Source organism: Panthera tigris, chromosome A3, assembly GCF_018350195.1.
Source record: "Panthera tigris isolate Pti1 chromosome A3, P.tigris_Pti1_mat1.1, whole genome shotgun sequence".
Classification (NCBI taxonomy): Eukaryota; Metazoa; Chordata; class Mammalia; order Carnivora; family Felidae; genus Panthera; species Panthera tigris.
The window spans coordinates 44,993,559-45,015,509 of NC_056662.1; the positions used below are offsets into that span (position 1 = coordinate 44,993,559).

The 21,951-nt window shown below is 46.7% G+C and overlaps 1 protein-coding gene across 5 annotated transcripts in view; it reads right to left on the bottom strand.

The window, feature by feature from the left end:
• RALGAPA2 (Ral GTPase activating protein catalytic subunit alpha 2) overlaps window positions 1-21,951 on the bottom strand; it is a 322,541-nt gene that overhangs the window by 4,826 nt on the left and 295,764 nt on the right. For all 5 annotated transcript variants that reach the window (XM_042980989.1, XM_042980987.1, XM_042980988.1 and 2 more), the window contains 2 exons: window positions 17,674-17,795; window positions 1,603-1,642 (listed from right to left, as the gene is read on the bottom strand). In XM_042980989.1, coding sequence (XP_042836923.1) covers window positions 1,638-1,642; window positions 17,674-17,795 — 127 coding nt within the window. In that variant the 3' untranslated portion in view covers window positions 1,603-1,637. The remainder of the gene's footprint in view (window positions 1-1,602; window positions 1,643-17,673; window positions 17,796-21,951) is intronic.

Sequence of the window (21,951 nt, forward strand, 5' to 3'; positions counted from 1 at the left end):
CTCTAGCTGGGGGGCAAGGAGGGAGAGGGAGGTGCATGCTGCATTCCAGAGGCTGGGCAGGATGGCAGGCAGACAGAGGGACGCCAGGCAGGTGGGCTCTGAGGAGCCGCATGAAGCTCTGGGGCAAAGCGGCCCCCGTGCATTTGAAAGCAGTGGCCCCAACTGCTGGGGGTGCAGGGAAGCCCCCCCCCCCAACAGCTGCAACCTGCATGGCAGTGCCCCCTGCATTCCTCCAGTCCCCGACTTCCTCCTGGCACACCCCCAGCCCGTGATGGCTCCTGCAGTGCCCACTGCACCCTGTAACCGATGGGGAGGCGGCAGCTGGGGAATGAGCTGGCAGACCACAAAGGGGGGTGGTTCCACTCGCAAGCTGCCGGCAGCCGCTCCACTCAGTTGGCCTCTTCCTCCTGCTGGAAGCTGGGGGTCTGTTCAAAGGACACTTGAGCCCCATGTCACCGTTCTGTGGCAGGAGCAGGAGGATCCCCAGGGATATGGGGTCCCAGAAATAAAGACTTCTGCAGGACAGGACTGTACAGCTCCACTCTGCCCCACCCAGTAAGAGCACCCAGGTGTGTGGGGCTTGTCGCCTCTGGGGGCTCAAGGAACTAGGCCCCGTTTGGAACAGTTCTGGGACTGGGCCAAAGCTGTGGCAGAGGGAGAAAGAAAGGGTAGCTGGGTCGGAGGGTCTGGCCTGCAGGTGGAGGAGGATGATGTTTTGGATAAATCCAGAAGTCTCCAGGCTAACATTCCACCTGCATTTTTCCCAAGATGGTGACGGGCATCTGTGCCATGCGTTCCACTGTGGCAATATGGTTAATAAATGACAGCTCGCTGGTGTCCTCCAGTATTATTACTGTTAGCATCGTCACCATCTGGTGTCCCTTCCACCTGTGAGCCCATGAATCGGTGCAGCCTGGGCCACCCCCAGCCGGCACTGCCACAGGTGGCACGGGGCAGGGCCTGGAGCCCAGAGCCAGGGCAGAAAGGAGAGGCCTACAGAGGTCACACCTGCTGCAGCCAGCCTGCCCTCTGGGTCCTAAACTGCAGCCCATCCCCGGGTTCCTCACCCTCTGTGCTCCCCCAGCTTTTGTCTGCTCTTCCTCCCCCAGCTGTTCCATTCAGCAGTCCCCCCTCCCCCCATCCGGATGACCTGCCCTCCCCGCACCGAGGCCTTGGAGGCACCCGTTAAGGCGAGCGGTCAAAGGCCGGCCCAGCACGTGCCACGTCTTATCGGCCCATCTCAAGATCCTGCTCCTCCTGGCTTGGGCAACAAAAAAGGGGGCGGCCCCGGGTCCACTGGCTCCCTGTGGCCCTTCACACAAAAGGGCGGGCGACAAAGACATGTTCCAGGATGGCAGGTGTTGGTGTCGGATTCCGCCCAGAGTGCACGGGCAGAAGAAAGGCGAGTCTGGGTTTCCCCGGGCAGCACAGACATGCAGGGGCATGAGTGTGGGCAGGGCCCCTCGGGAGGGGAGATGGGGACAGCAGGAACTAGAGGGGCATTTCAGTGCGGTGTTAGCCACAGAAGGAGGCTGGTTGGTGAATTTACACCCCCTTCCCCAAAAGCAGGGCCGTTGGGCAAATCCAAAGCGTCAGTCTTACCTTGCTCAAACATGGCAATGAGACCTTTACGTATTTTAATCTGAAGGGAAAGAACATAAAATCAAATGAACACAAGCCCAGCACACCCGTAGCCCAACTTGATAATGAACGCAGTGCTAATAAGACATTTATTCCTGTGCTGCCTGAGTGTTGTCACCGCCTTGGAGATCATTACCAACTGGAAATTCACTAAAAATTCTACTTGGCAGGACAGAGTTCTAGCTGCGGTCACATTTATAAATGTGAAATGAAAGAGACAGCGGTGCTCCTAGCGTGTGTTGTGTAGACGCTGTTGGGAGCTCTACAGACGCAGAGCAACACTGACCACCGTGTTTCTTTTCCTGTTGCCCTGTATCTGCTGACAGATTTGGTCTAACATATAGTCAAAGGTATTAATTTTCAAGATGAGCATTTGGAATTCAATGGATGACCTGAAAAAAGAATTGGCAGCCTCTAAGCATATGCAAGTTTACATGCCTCTTAGTTTCATGTCACTGGTTTCTGAGTGTACACAGTGTGTGAACTCAGTCCTAGTGTCACCTGCGATACGATGGTACCCAGGGAGGAAGCATGCAGCATGCTGTGCGGAGGGCAGCAGGGAAGGGGACCCCACAGAGTTGAAATGGGACTGTAAGCTCACCCTCACTCACGAAGCTGGAGGATCTCAGCAGTCATGCTGACCCCGAGAGACGATCTGAGAATCACCGTACTTTGTGACAGGTTTTCTAGATCCCCGCCCCCCTGCCTCGCCCCCATCCCTCCCACAGACATCCAATTTCCTCTGTGGGTTTCCCTCAGCAAATCCTCACCCTCGTTTTGTACCAGGCATAGCTCCTCACCCCAACCCCCACAGCAATCCTGAATTCAGTGTCACTCGGCCACCATTAAATCTGGACAAAGGACATTCGTCAGTGACACGGCCCGTTGTCTGCACGGCCACAGTCATAAACTTGGATTGTCTGCTGACCCCCTTGCCAAGGTTGGCACAGTGACCAGGGCCAGTTTCTAAGTCGGTGGTTCAGAAGGCCATCAGAAGAACCAATGACATACTCTTAGGTGGGGCTCTCCAGAAGAAATGTGCACTTTCTATGATCTATTGAAAATATTCCCACCCCGGCAAAATTACTTGGGGTTTTGAATTTCAGGATAAATAACTGATTGTGGATGATAAGTCTTATTTGATTTTCAACCACTGTTACTTGCTCATTCTCTATACATTGACTGTGCTCTAGGGCACAGGAGACTTGTGACTGTGTTGATTGTTGGTAACAGACTAGAATGTTTTCCATGGATCCTTGATAATAGGATTATCTAGATTTCCTGTTTTCTCCCAATGCATTGTGCTGTGGCACCCCACTTCTTCTCATGGAAGATGGCATATGTACAATGTCTCTCAGCGGGTCTGTCTTCCTTGAGTTGGGGAGGCCCAGCTTTTCAGGGTACCATGCTACCTACTCTTTCCAGGGTGAGCAAATGGGGTCTCTTCATGAAGGGGCTCCTTGGTCTCCCTCCCCTGCAGCCCTTCAGCCCTGGTTATGCTGGGCGTACCAAGAAAACAGATGGCGCAGCTAACAATGGAAGACTTGTTTGTAATTGCTGATGAGGACTGGTTTGCTCCTCTCCCCAGTGTGTCCCCAGATGCAGCCTGGTGTGGTGTGCTGGACCAAACAGAATGTCTCAGTGACTGCCAGTCCATGGGTGAGTTAAGGAGATGCAAAGACAGAGACAGTTGGGGGCTGCCTTAATTATTCCACGGGGCTCAAATGTCACTTGCCCTTGACACACAGGCAGTGCTACCAAAGGGTGGGGGCCCACACATGGAACACAGGAGTAGGCTGTCAGCTTCCTGATATATCCCTGGGGGTGAGTGTGAGACACCAACTAGCCTGGGCAGTGCTGGAAGGCACCAGAAGAGAGCACAGTGCTTGGAAGACAGGAGGCATGTGATGCTTAGGGGTGTTGGGCAGACACACAGAGCATAATTATTTCATCTTTTCATCAGTTCGGCACCTGAGATGTGCCAGGTTCTGTTCCAGGCTCTTGGTTATAGGCATGAACAGAGCAGATGAAGCTCCTGCCTATGGGAGGCTTTGGTGGAGGACCTATGGCATGCATTCTAATTGGGGGGCAAAAATACCATATTTTTTATATGAAGAAAGCCCAGATACCAGAATGGTAAATAAACAAATATACAGTATTTGTGGAGTGTTTCGGTGGGGGAGGAGACCAATTAGGAAATCCAAATGTCTTGGGAACCTCCATAGTGGGGTCATAGTGAAAAAGACATTGAGCCACATCGGGTGATAGGGTTAATATGTGCATCAGATTCAAAGTTTTCTTATATGTGTTGGGACTCGGGAGTAGCATTTAGACTTCTAAGGGCAGCGGGGTGGGACCCCTCTGGAGAGAGCCCTCCATGCATCAGCCCGACACCAAGGGCTAAACTGTAGCCATTCAGCGGCTCAGACACAGAGCTGGAGCCCAGAGAACCCAGAAGTCACTTTTAGAGAAAGATGTCTTATTTCTTGGGCCTCATGCAGCTTCTTGGATACTCTGGATATCAACAAGGATTTCATAAAACACAGGACACAATAGTCTTGATTGGAGATCTGCTGTGTTCCCCACAGCTCTGCCTAGTGGAGGCTTTTCAAGAACTGGTGGGTCTTTTTGTGGCATGTGTTCTCTGGTGGGACTTGCTGGGATAGCAGAAGAGCAAGGATTTGAACGGAGCTTCTTATCTCTGAGGAAAGGCTGCCATCCGGGACTGCCACCTGGGATAACACTGGGCAGGGTCAGACAAGAAAAGTGGCTGCTTCTCCCTGGGTCCTTGTTACTGAACAGTCAGTGTGGAAAATGATTAACTGGTTCAAGATAATTAGGGAAGGGAATGATTTTGAGAGCTGGCATGGCTGAGGGAGAGAAACAGTGGACCACGGTTCCAGCTTTAGGCGAGCGCTAAATATCCTCCCAGCAGGAAGGCGGACAGAGCCGGAGATCAGAGAGCAGTCTGAGCTATTCAGACCCCTTGGAACGGCTCTGAGGAAGGGAACAGGTGCAGCCATGGATGGGGTAAGCCTACATGCTCAACTCAACACTGGCAACTCAAGACCAGTGGGAATCAGCCAGCCTAATTAACATTTCCAAATGGCCCAAGGATGGCTCTCAGTATTTCCAACCCAGCAGCAGTGGCTGTGCCCTGGCGCTGGCCCTGATACTGGGCTTCCTTTTTTTGGTCGTTGGTCTTGCCCATCGACTCTGGTTCTGAATCAGAAAGCTGGGACAGCTGGACCAAAAGGAAGGCAGGCATCGTGTGGATTGTGTGCCTGCACGAGCATACGCACCTGTGCAGGGGGCTAGGCAAGTGGGTGGAAGGCTCATTCTGGCATTCTTCTTTCCCTTCCACAGCTATAATATACTTATATGGACCTATGGCTGAATTTAACTAAACTATAAATTGAAGATTACTATCTGGGTTTGAACTTTTCTTGTCAGGCCCTCACGGAGACAGCAGTGTCTAGACCCTCTTGCTATTTCACAGAATGTGAATACTAATATCTCAGTTACATCTTAGCCATGGCAGGGCTGTTCATCTTACCAGACTGAATTCATATCTCGAAATAGCAAAACAGCTCAGGAATGTTGATAGCAGGAATATTCCTAATATAGCCAAAAAGCAGAAATAGCCCAAATGTCCACCAACTGATGAACGGACAACCAAACCATGGCCTACCATGACAATGGAATGCATATTTGGCAATAAAAGAAGAGAAATACTGACATAGGCTACAACATGGATGAACCCGAGACCATGCCGAATGAAAGAAGCCAGTCATCAAAGACCATGTACTGTATGATTCCATTTATACAAAATATCTGGAATGGGCAGATCCATAGAGACAGAAAGTAGACTAGAGGTTGCCATGGGCTAGACGTAGGGTAGGGGGAGTGGGGACTGACAGCTTAATGGGTACATGGGTTTTTCTCTCTGTTTTAGGATGAATTAAAAAGTTCCAACATTAGGTTTGAGGTGATGGTTGTACAACCTTGCGAATGTACTAAAAACATCAAATTATATACATTATTAAAACAATTTTTTTAAGGTTTATTTATTTTTGAGAGAGTAGACAGAGCACAAGCAGGGGAGGGGTAGAGACAGAAGGAGACAGATTCCAAAGCAGGCTCCAGGCTCTGAGCTCTCAGCACAGAACCTGATGCAGGGCTGTAACCCATGGACCATGAGTACATGACCCGAGCTGCAGCTGGACGCTTAACTGACTGAGCCACGAAGTGCCCTGAGACTATTTTTCTAAGAACAAAACAATGCCAAGGAAACTTACCCTCATATCCTAGCTCTTCTGGATCACCACTGTCATTTTACATCTCTTCAAACAATGTTCTGTGTATCAGGGAGTTATCTCCCATGATTCTTCACACCAGCCCACAGGTTCCTGACCACTGGATTCTGGCATGAGTCTGGTTGGGGGCTTGTCTTAAGCAGGTCTTGACCTGACTGCAAGTCAAAGTTCTGCCCATCTCCTTTTTACCTTCTTCCTCCCACCATGCAGACCCAAAGAGGTGGGTGTCACCATGCTCCCCTCACCTGTATAGTCCCAGTAAGGGGCTGTGTTCTGTGGCACTAGGGATATGGGAGTCACTAGGGGGAGGGGAGAGGTAGGCCCCTCTAGCGGTCCCATGGAGAATGTTCAGGGGGAGCATCTCTTCGATTAGTGCAACATTTATTCATTAGTCAACATGTCTTCTATGCCTGCTGTGTGGCAGGTGGTGGGAATATGTAGGGAATGAAATATTATCTAACTATTATCTAACTATCCCTGCTGCCCCTCCCCTAGAATATCCTCCCCATAGAAGTCAGTGATCTTTTTAATCAAGAATTGTATCGTGTCACCCCACTGCATAACACCCTCCAGGAGCTGCCCTGCTCACTAGTGTAACAGCCAAAGTCTTTCCCTAGGTCTGTGAGGCTGTTTTGATCTTCCTCCTCCTCCTCACCTCCTTGCTTGCTTTGCTCTAACCATGATGGGCCCTTCACTGTTCCTCAAACATACCAGGAAATGCCTGCCTCAGGGCCTTTGCACTTGCTGTTTCCTCTGCCTGGAGTGCTCTTCCCCCAGACTCTAAATGGCTTGCTCCCTTACCTCCTTCAAGCCTCTCCTCAAATGTTTTCTTAGTGAGGACTTTCCCACATCCCATGTTGAAGAGGCTATCACCCCAGTGATGCTTCTCAGTTGCACTCCTGGTCCTCCTTCCCTGCTTTTTTTTTTTTCTTGGCACCCCTCAGCTTCTGAGAGGCCAGCATCTTTCTCACCCATCTAAAAGATAAACTTCAGGGACGCCTTGGTGGTCAGTCGGTTAAGCGTCTGACTCTTGGTTTCAGTTCAGGTCATGATCTCATGGTTTGTGAGTTGAAGCCCTGTACTGGGCTCTGCGCTGGCGGCCAGCACAGCACCTGCTCTCTCTGTCTCTGCCCCCCACCCCCTCAAAATAAGTAAACGTTAAAAAAACTAAAAGATGGGCCTCATGGAGGGTGTGGTTGCTGTTCTGCCCATTTCTGTACCTTCCATACTAGTGCACAGTAAATATTCGTGGAAGGAATGCGTGAAGCCCTGACCCTCAGGGGGCTTATGTGATGATCTTAGAAGTAAGGCCACAGTTCCCATCCACTTGGGCTGTACCAAAGGTCTGTCCCCAGGGCCCAAGCTGGACTGAGCTTTAATATATAAATATGGCCTCTAGCAGAGTCACCAGTTTTGGGGAATTGGAATAAAGAACAGAGGCAGCCTAGCGGCCTGCGGAGTCTCGTTTCTGGCTTCTTCTGTGGTCGTCCCTTCCCTCTGGGACTCTCGCCCTGATGTTCTTGGGTTGGTTCACATCCCCTGGTCAGGAGGGCCTGGACTTGGAAAGCCGCTCTCCCAGGTGTTACAGAGGGCTCTGCTGTAACAGTCAGGCTGTTCCTCTAGCTGCTTCCCTGAGCCCTGGGGACAGAGCTAGGGAACAGGGTTTCCCTGACTACCACGCACAGGCTCTGGGACACGAACCAGCTGCAGGGTCTGCCCAAACATACTTCAGCAGCAATAGCAAGGGAACCTGCACTCCTTGGTTTTGCCTGGGATCAGGGCGGGGGGAGCAGGACCCTGCCACCTGAGTCCTGGAAGACCCACAGCAGCTGTCCTCACCTTCGGGCAATCTCAAGATCAGTCGACCCTGCTTGATAGAAGAGATAGGCTGGGTGACCAAGTAGGCCGAGGACCCCACTACAGGTAAGGGCTCAGCACTGCAGGGGGAGGTGGGAGGGGTCTGGTGTGGGGACACAGGCAGGTAGAATGTGTCCTCTATGCATCTGGGATTTCATTGTCTCATATTCCTGAAGTGGTCAAAAAATAGGGTTTTGCCTGTTCTTTCTCTCTGTACACTCTACAGAGATGCTATTAGGTTTTCCTCTGTGCTGAGAAATGAATTTTGGCCAGTGAATGCTGTAAATACATTATGGTGGGGTAGTTTTGTTTGTTTTTTTGTTTTTTACAAAGTTGACTGGCATGTTTCCCTTTTTTTTTTAGGGATTCCCTTCCCCCCCCCCCACCCCAGCCTTTTGAGGGCCTTTGTAGGTTAACTAGAGAAAAGGAACCAGCTTTTCTCTTTATTATGCTATGTAGAGGTTTACCTCCTGGTTATCAGCATATATACTTCTGGAAAAGGAGACAATGTAATATTCTATTTTCTGTCAGCAGACTTAAATGCTAGTAAGAGAGCTTCCATTCAGCCTCTGCTTTGGCTTGGTTGTTGCTAGAAACTTAAGCAAGGTCATGGAGTCTTCAGGAGCCCACCTTAATGGCTGTGGTTTGCACATGCTCCACCCTCTAGAACCAGGAGAACACTACGGTCACAGTTGCAGTTCACATCCCAATGTGAACATGGGGTGTCAGAAGCTCCAGGTTCTTCCGAAACAAATCCTCAATGTTACTTCACATGAGCTTTAATTAAGAGTCATTTCCGAAAATTGCCTCTGAGAAAAATTCTTGGTACCTGCCGGCCATCTCTTGGCAACTGCAAAAGTGTCATGGGAACTGTAATTAACAGTTAGGCAGGGAGGAAGATGCCACTTGCATTTAAAACCCTGTGAAGGCTGCAAAATCAGAACTAAAGTCAAGACAGCTCACAGAAAAACCAGCATCTTCAAGTTCTTCCAAAGGAACAATTTAGATGTGATGGCAATACTTTAGAATGAATACTCTTGGGTCCCTTCTTTTTCTGGGAATCTGTGAACATCCCCTAACCTCAGCACCAGCCTCACGGTCGGGGCGGTGGTTCCCCACGCTGGCTCTGGAAGGAGTCATTTCTTCCTCTGTGTTCTTCCCATGTTGACTGTCCCCTATTTTATTCTTCTTGTCCATGGCCTTCCAGTTGTCATACATCTCAATTTTTAGCCAACGTGGGAAAGTTAAAAATTGACTGGTGGGAGAGGTGCCTGGGTGGCTCAGTAGGTTAATTAAGCATCTGATTTTGGTGCAGGTCATGATCTCACAGGTTGGTGGGTTTGAGCCCTGTGTCGGGCTCTCTGCTGTCAGCACAGAGCCTGCTTCTGATTCTCTGTCTCCCTCTCTCTGTCTGTCCCCCACTCGTGTGCATGTGTGCACTCACACGCCCTCTCTCTCCCCACCCCCTCAAAAATAAACATGAAAAAAAATTTCTTAAATGACTGGTGAGGGACTTAGTAGTGTATCTAATACATGTTAGGTAAGTTTCCATTCTCTTCCAGGCTCACAAGGTAGATGGCACAGCCCACTTCAGGAAAATCTCAACCCAACAGACCCACACTTTGGCTCACTGTATCTCTTTCTCCCCCGCCCCCCCCCCCCCCACTGTATCTTTTTGATATGTGATTATAGTTCAGAAGCAACTAATCTGGGCTTATTCATAAGTAGCCATTTTTTTAGTGGTTCCTGAATATCTGCTCTTCCCTAACAAGACTGCAAGCTCCAGAAGGGTAGGAAAGACATGGAAAATGAAGCTTCCAGAATCTTTGTGTTCCCTTAAGATGCCTAGCACAGCCCTGGGGGGAGGGGCAGGGTGAATTTGGAGATGGCAACATTTGACAGGTAGCACCATTGTGGTCTACTGGACCAAATGGAACAAATGTTTGTCTCATCTCTTTCTTTCCCCTCCTGGAGCTGACACTGAGGACAACAAAAGCATTTTAAGAGGAAAAAGAGATGAATAAGCATGAAGCAAAATCTGGTGCTAAACAGGGCTATCAAGAATTCTCTTTAAAATCTACAATACCATTTAGGAAAGGATGCCAAATCACATATCAGTTATTCAAACCACATTATCTGGTCTGTGGAGTACCCAGGACTTGTGGCTTCCCCTGCCTTTTTCACACCAGGTTTTGGTCATATTGCTTATCACTGGTCCACTTTCACTAGGAGACCAGGGAGAGAGGGGACAGCTGAACAATCACAGGAGTCTGCCCTGCGTCTGTCTCAGGCCCAACACACGTCTGTGGCCTCAAGACACCTATGCCACTTCAAGCAACAGCCTGAATTATTCTGTCCACATTTCTATTTTATTCCTGTTGCATATGTTTTAAGAAAGAAATTACATGTGTCATTCTCTAAAGAATTTACTGCCCATTATAGATAGAATACGTGTGCACACACACACATGACTTACATAGGCTAAGAAAAACCAAGATAGAAGTAATGACAAGTTAAATGGCACATTAAAATGAGGATCCAAGCATTACAAAGATGCCTTGACAGTGGTTCTCAGTCCTGCCTGCATAATAAAATGCCCTCAGGAGTTTTTTTTCAAATGTTTATTTATTTTTGAGAGAGACAGAGTGCAAGGGGCCAGGGGCAGAGAGAGAGGGAGACACAGAATCTGAAGCAGGCTCCAGGTTCTGAGCTGTTAGCACTGAGCCTGACATGGGGCTCGAACTCACGAACCTGGAGATCATGACCTGAGCTGAAGATGGAAGCTCAGCTTACTGAGCCACCCAGGTGCTCTGCCCTCAGGAGTTTTTAAAAGAAAATTCTCATGCTCAGGCCACACCCCAGACCAACATATGCACATCTCTAGAGGAGGGATATAGCATAAGGATACACAGGGATTCGCAGGTGAATCACAAGCTGGGGCCAGCATTACTGGGTGTGGGTGATGGCATTATGGGTGGTTTAAGGAAACCCAATCTTCATCATCTTTGCAAGATGAATACATTTTAAGTTTTAAAAAATATGTCATATGAAAGGGGTCAGAATTGAGCTGGTTATGTGTAAAGGAAGATTCGGGCTGGCTCTGGGTGGGACTGCTGGGATAGAAACTCTGTGTGGGGCAATTAGCTCTTTGTAGGCCATGCGGCAGCACCTGGTTGGCTACAGCCAAACGTGCTGAGGTTGCTGAGTGGGGGTGGCCTGAGTTCTTGAATAGACAATGACCTAACAGAACTTGTCTTTAAGGGAAAATTCTGGATGATTTTATTGGAGTTCTGAGCTTTCTTCTAGATCTTTAACTAACATTAATAAAAAGCCAGCAGCCATGGCTTTCATTTATGGGACTATCCCCACGGAGGGCGCCAGGATAACATTTCCACAACTGCGGTCCCTGGCTTGCACTCCCCTTCCAGCAGACAGGTAAATGGGTAGGCAGTAGTATATTCCAGGATGAGAAAGGAAGAATCGGGAGGTGCATGTTCCAAGAGGATGACAAAAGGAAGATGGGCTGGAAGAAGAAGAGGTTTGCATAAGATGGAGTGAGGAAAAACATGGACAGACAGGGTGGGTGAGCATGATAGCCCAGTAAACACCTGCTGAGGGTTCTCTAAGTGCCAGGCACTGTGCTCATCTCTTTACACATATTAACTTGCTGAATCCTTATGAATACACTTAAGGAGGTTTCTTATTAGACCCATTTTACAGAATCAGACTAAGCTGTAGAACCACAGGTAACATGGCTGTGGCCACACACTGGAACGCAGAAGACACTAGCCCACTCAAGGGAATCCATCCTCCCTGCAAAGAGCCTCCAAGGAAGCTGGGGAGGCTGGTGTCAGTGGAAGGCTCTGGCCTGTGTTGAGCCAGGAGGACAGGAAAACAGTGGAGTTGAAATGATTAGGGTGACTGTATGCAAGAAAGAGCAAAAGAAGGCAAGCCTGGGCTGTGTTAAGTACTGATGGAGGAAGATCCATTAACCCTGGCAATGAATGGGGTATGAAAGGTCAAAGGTTTGCTGATGGGCACTGCCATCTGCCTTTATTCTAGGCTTCAGCAGCAGCGTGTGGGTACATAGGCTCTGGGCCTGGGTCCTGGCTGTGTTCCTCCTAGCCCCAGAATGTCAGAGGCCCCTCCAAGTGTTGGGATGGCCTGCCTGAACCCTTGGGACCTGACTTATCCAGGGCATGTGGGAGCCTCTAATGCATGTTTGCTCACTCCATGAAGTCAGAGTATATTCTGGGCTTCAGTTCCCTCCTCTGTTTGATGTGGTTGGTTAGAAGCAGGAGTGAGAGGGCTCCTTAAAGGATTCTGCAGCCACAACTACGAGGCCGCCTTATACACTGTCACAATTATGTGGGTGTGCTGGCCAGTGAAGTGATTGACTGTCATTAGAACAACCATAACCTGAGTTTCTGTGGCTTATGTTTCCAGCACTACCACTTCCCTAAATTTCATTCTTGTCTCCTGAAGACTTTCTGAAGAGCAATGAGGAAGGTACAGCTTTCCTGAACAGACTCTGTTTGAAAAACATTAAGATAGTATTTGCTTCTCTCCTCCTCAGGGAGGAGGAGTTTGTAGACTGACAAACTCTTATAACTGGCTGGTTAGGAACTCTGTGACCAATATAACTGACAGCCAGCATTTGGTGACAGCTTACCAAGTAGGGGATGGTGATAACCATCTGAGTCTTGGATGATGTCACTAAAACTGGACTCCACTTTGGGAAGAAAAGAAAGTGTGGAATGAGGGGTGAGGACCCCACTGCCAAATTGCCCATGGCCTTTTGGTTGTCCCTTTATAGCTTGGTCTTCAGCTTACTCAAAATTGATGTGAAGCAGTTAGGCTTCATATCCCCTGAAGCTTCTTCTAGTTCCATGTTCTCCAGTGTTCTTTGCTGGTTTCAGCAAATTTAATAGGAAGGTGAACACATAAGAAATGTTATCAATAGAAACCTTATGAAGAACACTTTAACATGGAGGGAGGAATGGAGGAAGGAGAGGAGAGAGGAGTGTGGGGGAGGAGGGTGGGAGAGAGAGAGAGAGAGGGAGAGAGAGAGAGGCTGAGTGAATTGGTAACATGACCACCCTCAGTGAATGGGCAAAATCTGTCATCTTTTGGGGGGTTACAGTTAGAGTCTCCCTTGTGCAGTTTCTGGGGATCAGCCTGATTGCTAACTGCCAGGAAACTGGTCATGTGGGGGATCTGTGTGCAGAATGGCAAGCCTGCAACATCCTGGCACATGTAGCCACTGTGTATGGTTCGGGGGTCCAGCCGGTGAACTCCTCTAGGTAAAGGCTGATGAGTTACAAAAGTAGTTTGTGTAGCATCCACTTGCCAGCTTCACTTTGGGACCAATACACCTGCAGTCTTATGAGGGTCACCGGAATGATCCAGTGACACCAGGCAGAGTCTTCTGATAGGTTCTATGAACTTAATTTGATTTTGTTGTAGAAGAAAATTACAAAAGTCTTTTATATTAGGTAGGTGAGCACAATAATCCTCTCCAAGAGGGCACATGTGCACTTCCTGAGCGTGACCGCTGAAAGCTTACGGTTTTGTGAATAGGCATGGTGGTGGCAACCTCCTAAGACCGACTCAGACTAATCTGGGTTAAGCTCCAAATATGACCTACATCAAGAATGACAGAATCGGGTGGAGCCGCATGAGGAGTTTCCTCCCACTTGCTCTAAACTGGAACCTTTACCACCTAGCCTATCATAAAGGTGAAAGTATGTCTGACCACATCTTGGAGGAATCAAATGTGTTTATGTAGGGCTCACAAATAAACAAAGATTTGTGCTCCCTCTGCTGGTTTCCTACAGGAATATTAAGGTAGAAAGGAACCAAAAACAGTGTTGGCATCTTCAGCAAACACTGTTGATTTGTGTATACTGAGAACAACTCATTTAACTTGGTTTTGGGACATTCTTCGAAAAACTCAGCCTTTATCAGGTTCCAACCAAGGCACTTGGAAATTCTTAAAATCAGATATTAAATCAGACATACCTGTAGTCCTCCACTACCAAATTGCTAGCTGTGACTGTAATAGTGATTTGGGGATTCATTTATCAACAGACACAAGTGGATTCCTCCAAGGTTTTAAGATCTAGACACAACCTTTAAAACAGTTCTTGGAAAAAACAAAATCTCAGGTCCAAGCTAAAGTTTCTTTTTTCTCTTCTTGTGTATAAGACCAGCTTCCAAAAGGTAAAGATTTATACTATTTATATCCTTTCCGATAATGTCAAACATTAGACTTGATTTTCCAAATCATTAGCATGCAGAAGAATGACCTCATGGTGAACAGATGCACTTGGCTGTGAGCTGCAGTGATTACATCAGCCCCGCCCAGCAGTCGAGGGTGCCCATTCCAGTTAACCCTTTGAAGGCCTCTCTGCAGCCCCCCCCCCCTTCCTTAGGAACATGCATGAAAACACAAGCCAAGTCCCTCACCCCAATGTGTGTATGTGTTAAATGAGTACGTATACCTGCATAAAACATATATGTATGTAAACACACACACACGTGTGTGTGTGTGTGTGTGTGTGTGTGTGTGTGTGTTAACTGCAGCAAATATTTTAACACTGGCTACCTTTCAGAAATTGCTGGTCAATAAGGAAGGAATCAAAAGGAACATAAACTACAGGGCTAAAAAAAAAGGCAGCTCATATACTTATTATGTACTAGGTATTATGAGTACAAGTAGTAGACAGAATATGTATGTGGTAGGTGGTGTTTTAAAATAACATTTTCTGACTTGGAAAATAGTTTCTTTTTTAAACCTCTTTTTAAGAAGCAGAGCACCCACCTATCAGCTAACAATTAAAGACCCTACATCCTCATCAGTGGTTGACAGTGCATCATGAAGAGAAACACATTTACTTGGCTGGTGTGCCCCTCTCTGGCTGCCTCCGGTGACAAGGAACAGCACTGGGGCAGGGGGAGTCTGAAGAGAAGGCATTTTCCAACAGCAGCGTCTTTGGGCACAAGCCACTCCCACTGAGCACACTTCCTACTTATGCATAGGACTCCAAGGCTGATATCACAGGCCTTCCCTCTAGAAATGGGAGCTGCTTGCTGCTACAAACACAGTGTGGAAGGAATACAGGGTTCAGGTTACTCTGCCTCCGCATTAACAACAAAGCCCCTTGCATGGAGGATACAAAGAAAACCTGGGAGCCCCTAATTCCTCAGATTGTGCATATGCATGTGAGCAGGAGCCCAAGGCCCTGCTTTGATGGCACTGCTGGCCGAGAAGGTCTGATTGGGTCCTAAGTGCACTGTGGGGGCTTAAGCGGCTCAGGGTCAATTTTTCCAGTTGGCTTGCGGCTTGGAAGAGAAGAGTTCACCTCTGTTTCTTAGTTTAAGCTAGCTGGCTCATGTGGGTTTGACTGTACTTGTCCCGAGAAAATAGGAGACACCGAATAAATGAAAAATGTTTTCATCTGTAAAAGTGGTAATAGGCTGGGATAGGGATTCCTCAAAAGCAAAACTGCTATGTGAAGAGCGGAGGATGTGCTTTTGAAAATGTGCCTATTTATGGTCTGGAAATGCTCCGCCCTCACTGCACTGCCTCCAGATTTCAGTTCACATCAAGTTCCTTTCCAGTTCCTTCCTCATCTTTGGTGTGGGCAGATATGCAAAGTGGTGACAGAGAACATGCCGCCCAGACTTAAAATTGCATTCATGGACTGGTGTGATATGTGTACAAAAATTTTTATCATTCAACACGGAATGCTCTAAACCCTAAACATTATGAAATGTAATGTGGATGCGAACAATTTGAAAGGAGGAAGAAACAGCATTTGTCTTGATAGCCCATGTTTGGTTTCATGTTCCTTTTGTATGGGTCCCAGGGCCCACTCATGAGCTGTCAGACCCTTATCTGCTAAGTGACCTTGGCAACGTGATGCTCTCGAAGAAGCCTGCTAGCCATTGCCTCCAAATACCAGGTCCTGAAAAACCCAAATCACTTCTGGAGACTCACTTAAGATATTACCTACACACTAGCTCATTCGGATGGATTTAAATAATTATGGACTTTGGAAAAGATCAAACTAATTTACATAGATGCTAAAGTATGCATGGAAAACAAAGCTCATCAATATTTGTTTCAGGAACATCTTAATCTAGAGCCTTAAGAATGTAAGAGTTAAGGAATGTCAATACCTAGTTATTATTTCATTTCTTCTAATTATAAGAAACAAAAACCTTTCTTAAGAGTTAAAAACAAACAAACAAAAAAAACCCAACAACTCACAAAACCCTGCACAGAAAAACTAAGTCCCAGGACCTCATGAGGATGAAAAAGAGCTGAATGCGATCTTTAAAAAATTTGCTTTGCTACAGATCCTTCATGTTCTTTCACCTACACACTAGAAATGATTTTCAACCTCTAGCCAGAGTGGTGTGAAATCTCCATTTCCCTTGAAACTGATTTTTTTTTTTTTTTTGGTTTTAGATAGAATGTTGGCAGAGGGTATAAAAGAATTCAATTCACAGCTGTTCTACTTTTTTTTTTTTAATGTAGGAAACATTAATCAAAGCTTTAAGTTATAAGCTTTCTCATGTTGTTTAGTATTCCAGTTCAACAAAGATCAATAGAGGCCATCCCTGTGTTTCTTGACGCCTCACCAGGAAGCAGAGGCGTGATTATGTAAATCGCCCGGCTCCAGCACCTCGGCCAGCTTGCTTATCTCCCCGGCCTTCTGCCTGCTGCTCCTGGCTCCCTGTGCAAAGTGCAAGCCTCTCCTTCTTATCTCCCAACAAAGCTCGGAGAGGCAAGGATTGAAGCCAGCGATGTTAAACAATGATGCATGGCTGATTTTATTTGTAAGTGATTTATTTCACTGAATTTAATTTTTTTTCACTTTGTGTGTAAGATATTTAGTAACAAGTCAGAATCGCAGAAGTAAGGCGGTGTTCAGAGACAATTGACACAGGTTAGAAATCTATTAAGCATGCTAACAGTTGTGTCTACACCGGTGGAAGAAGAAGGAAGCCCCTCATTGAGAATTTCAACATGCATTGACTAAATATCCCATTTACTCTCTGAAAAGCAATTAATCTGTAATTACATGCAGAAATTCACAAGTAATTCTATTCTTTGGGAAAAAAAAAAAACCCACAGTAATCATATAATCAGTTTAAGGGGTAGTACCCTTTTTTTTTTTTTTTTTGAATTGGAAATACAAAAAGAGTAAAACCTAAAAACAAGGACATTCATGGAAATTTCTGAAATATTCCATTGGCATAATAAATGAAAATGATTGAAAGCCAGTTTCTAAACAGGTTCCACGCCAGGTGCTGCGCTGGTTGGCAGCCTGTCCGTGTGACACAGGCCACTCCAGAGAGAAAGGGTGCACGCAGCTCTGCTGTAATGATGGACCAGGGGACACTGTCCTTCCATCTCTCCTGCATTAATCCCTGACCCGAGTATCTCGGCAGCATAATCCCCATTTAGCATTAGTAGCAACGGCTTCGACTGTGAGGAACACTTTTTTGATAAGTAAGCACTGATTCGGGCATCGCTTTTAAACAACATATTCCCAGCTCAGCAAGAAACCTACACTCCTGAATGAACCGGAGCACATTACTGAGAAAAAGTTCATTAACCTTGCTAGATTCGGGGGTTAACAGGATAGCTGAAGAAAAGCACTGAGTGAACAGCTCGGATACAAAACAAATTAAAATGAATGTCATCATTCCTTTTGATATTCATTAGTTGATTCAGAGGGAGAATGCTCTTCTTAAATTTGCAAGCATTTATCTGTGAAAAACAGGTGTACATCTGCTGCTCGAGTGCGTCCTAAGCGCGGGAGGGCAGAATAATGCAGACACTCACCCGTTCCGCCGAGGGAGGGGCTGGGCGAGGGAGAAAAGACTTGGGCCGCGAAATCCTCAAACGTCATTACTTCTCGGTGGTTCTGAATTATTGCTTCGAGGTACAGAGCTCTCTCTTCGTAGCTGCAGTCATTGATTAAGGAAACAAGTGCACATGTGGAACGACACATATAACAATGACACGGTTCACTCTGGTTTGAATACGGTTATGCAACTTTTATGTGTGTGTGGGGTGGGGGGGAAGAAAGTACCTTCCAAGTCTGTTAACCTCTTGCCAGGGAATTAAATAGAAGTCATAATTAACGGTAAGATTCTGATGTTGAGACCTGTTTGTCTTAGACTTCAGTCAGTTACATCCAACACCAGTGTTACTGAAAAATATGAACATCAATAGTTATAGAATCATAGCAAAAAATCATTAAGGTTGATCCAAACAAACAAAAACAGAGGCATTGATTGTGACGGCATCTCTTTCCACTGACGGCTGTGTGACGATGTCGGACCTTCCCTTCCTAGGTCAGTGGATAGAATGTTCTTCTCAGCCCCTATCAAATGAATTGACACTTGAAGCAAGAATTGGTGTACACTTAAAAAAAAAAAAAAAAAAAGACCCTGCACGGAAGAGGGAAGGCCAGGAAGGTATGCTCCAAGGGGGCACCAGTGCCTCAGGCCAGGACAGGCTACGAGCATTAGAAAATAGGAACTAATAAGTGGGGGACTCTAGCAGAGAGTGCACAATGCAATTTAAAAAAGAAAAGACTATTGCCTTTTAATTAAAACTGCAGTCTGGAACACACGCATTCAAATGTGTAATCAAAAACCAGTCACCAATAAAACTTACAAGCGTAACACGCTGAAGCAACTTTCCAGCTGTCTTAATAGGACCCCTGCGTGTGGCAGCCTTTCATAGGGCAGAAAGCAAATCTTCCCCTTTTGTGTATGGCTTCTGTTTCCTCGGAAGGTGAATCATGCACTTCCAATAACAGGATAACGTCAGAACAATTCGACAACGGATGGAGGCACCGCGCGTATGACTTTATGAATTAACAGTTGGGGAAGTCGGCATGACGTCTCATTTTCCCCTTCCTAGTTATCAATGCAAAAGTTAAAAGATGTGTTTTAGTCGTTTTGAAAATCATGCTAATTCTCCAGGAACACAGGGAATGTGGATCACCATCAATCAGTTCATTATTTGCTGCTCTGGAAGAGCAAAAGTAATTCTAGCATTTCTCACCGTATTTTAAAACTATCTTTCCAAAACAGCCTCTTTAAAAATAAAAGTTGGTGACAATTATGCTTTTCCAATTAGCTTTCAGTAAGCATGTGTTTTAAGATTGGAAAATGTTTTTCTATTTTCTTTTGTCAAAGTATGCATATGGATTTCCCAATGCAGGCCCTTCCTCTTCTGCCCCCTTTAATTATATTCAGAGGAAGATTTTTACACCAGGAGACCAGAGGCATCTTGGGGCTGTGCTGTCTACTGCGGTAGCCATGAGCCGCATGTGGCTATCTAAATTTAAATTTAAATTAATTAAAATAAAAAAATAGAAATTCAGTTCCTCTGTCCCACTAGCTGTATTTCAAGCACCCAGCAGCCACATGCAGCTGGGGTCACTGTGCTGGATTGCATGGATGTGAAACACGTCCTTTGTCGTGGCGAGAGCTATGGGGCAGCTCTGTTCCAGAATTTCTCTTTACGCTTGCTCTATGTAACTTTAAAAAAGAATTCAAAAGTGGCCCCTCTGATGAATTTACAGTGTTTTATGCAGACAGTCACGGCAGCCTAAGGCCTGGGTGGTGGGAGTCTGAACCGGCTTCTCGAATGCAGGCTGAACTCCCAGTGACTTGCCCTGATGAACAGGCTGCCAAACTTCCACAGTGAGAGGCATCCTCTCAGGCCCAATTCTAGAGGGACCCACTAATGCCATTCACGTCTCATTATGAACACGCTTATTCTGCACAGCACTTGGCTGTCGCACAGCTCGGCCCTCCGTGCACGGCCCCAGCAAGCCGCTGGTCCAGGGAACAGCAGGACGTTAGGCCTGAGTGGCCGTCTGGCGAACAGGCACTCTGACACTAAGCTGGCACGTGCTGGCCCAGCAGGGGCCGAGCGAGGCGTGACAAATTACTCAAAGAGCTGAGCTAAACTTATGGCTGACAACCACCTGAGCCTTAGGACAGCCGTGGCCCGCTGTCAACACGCAATTCATGGCTCCCCCTTTCAGACCGCAGTCTGCTTGAGGGCCCGGGTTAGAGCAGGCGCGGCCCTCTAAAGACCTGTCATGCTCTGCCTAGAATGGTCCTGCTGTTTCCTGAAAGGCCCCACTGCGTCCAACACATCCACATACAGTGCTTGGGACAATGGTGAACAAAACAGAAGAGTGGATGCATTTTGCTAAATGTGCTATGGAAGCCACATATCTGTAAGAGTGGCTGCGATGTTAATCAAGCTCGCAGTCAACCCTACAAAGAGATGTCATGTATAATACCACAGAAATTGACCTCAGACAGCAGCTCGTCATCCTCTCCCTGAATGACACTATCCAGTTGGTAAGCTTGTCCCTGTCAAGGCTGAGAAATCTGGGCTCCTAAGAGCAAGTCCAGCACTTGAGTTACCGGGGGCGATAATCAAGTTTTGAGATTCTCTGACTTGAACATTTACGGTCTGACTCCTCAAAGAAGGCACTGTGGGAGACAGCACAAAAAGGTGCTTCCAGAACTGGATACCAGAGGAGGAAGTGTTTACCTCACAGAAGATTCCCAATCTCGCATTCACGCCCTTGTCACACGTAGCACACACTCCCCCACTCCCAGGCTGGTCCTATGCTGTCATTGGAGCGTTAACAGCGCTAAACTGGGTGTTGTCATCTAGACAAACATCCATTAGGGACTGCAGGGAGACCAGGAGATCACCAAATGCATTTTCACTCAAGGCCCACGCCAGGGCATGTAAACACCATGACAAAAAGAAAACAAACACCACCCCAATCCTGGCACTGTTTAGAAACAGCAAAGGAGCTCAGGGTGCCAAAAATCATTTCTTTTAGTAGCTTTAAAGAATGTATGTAGCTCTGGGATTTAACTGAATTTATTAGAACTACTAACAAGGGCAATTAGAAGCAGCATCACCTGACATTTTCTTTTCTTTTTCTTTTTTTTAATTTGCATATAAGTGGACCCGTGCAATTAATGTTTGTTTATTTTTGAGAGTTACAGGGTGCTAGTGGGGGAGGGGCAGAGAGAGAGAGAGAGAGAGAGAGAGAGAGAGAGAGAGAGACAGGATCTGAGGCAGGCTCTAGGCTCTGAGCCATCAGTGCAGAGGACTTGAACTCACTGATGCAGGACTTGAACTCACAGACTGTGAGATCATGACCTGAGCTGAAGTTGGTCACTTAACCAACTGAGCCACCCAGGCACCCCTGACATTTTCTTATCTAATATCTTTAGGGCTTCAATGCTGGTTGTTTTCTACATAAATAAAAAAAAAAAGGCATTTATAATTTAGACATCGAAACGCTATTCTAAGGTTCCTCTCCTGTGTAAGACATGTTAAGATATGAACCGAATGCTGTAATAATGCCAGGCAGTGGATGGTCAGTGCCTCTGGCTGAAAGCAGGCGGCTAAAGAGACACCTGGTCACAAATCCAATACCTGTTTTAATACAAGCCATTGCTCTGTTGTTCTCTCAAAAAGTCCACTAACAAATGTAAAACTTCAATTCTGTTCTAAATTACTATCTCATTAAAAACCACACACAAGTATTTTTTTAAAGAGAGAATTTTCCTTTTGATTACTCAATTCGGAGAACATTTAAATTACTACCTAGCAATCCATCTTGGTTCCTAGATATTTTGAGTTTTTTCAGTGACCCGCTGTGTCTATGTTTTGATGTAAGAATTTTATCAATTACTGATATCCCTCTACTTGAATAAATATGTATTTGCCACTTTTATTTTATCAAAAACTTCCAGGAGAACTTTCTGAGACCCTCAAGACAAATTCAACTGGGTTACAAAAGCCTGAGAATACAAGTCCAACTCCCCAACTTTATTCTGATTATTTGTTTTTATGTTTAGAAATGGCAGCAGCTGTCTGACAGGAAGGTGCTTGCCTTTTGGAGACAAGAGGGGCTTAGGTTTGAGTTCCAGCTTTCTCCCTGCTACCATGGGGGGACCCAGGACAAGCTGTTTCAATAGCCCCAGCCTCGGTTGCCTGATGTGTAAAGCGAGGACACTGACATCTGCTCTTGGGGCTGTCCAGAGGACCAGATGGAATCAC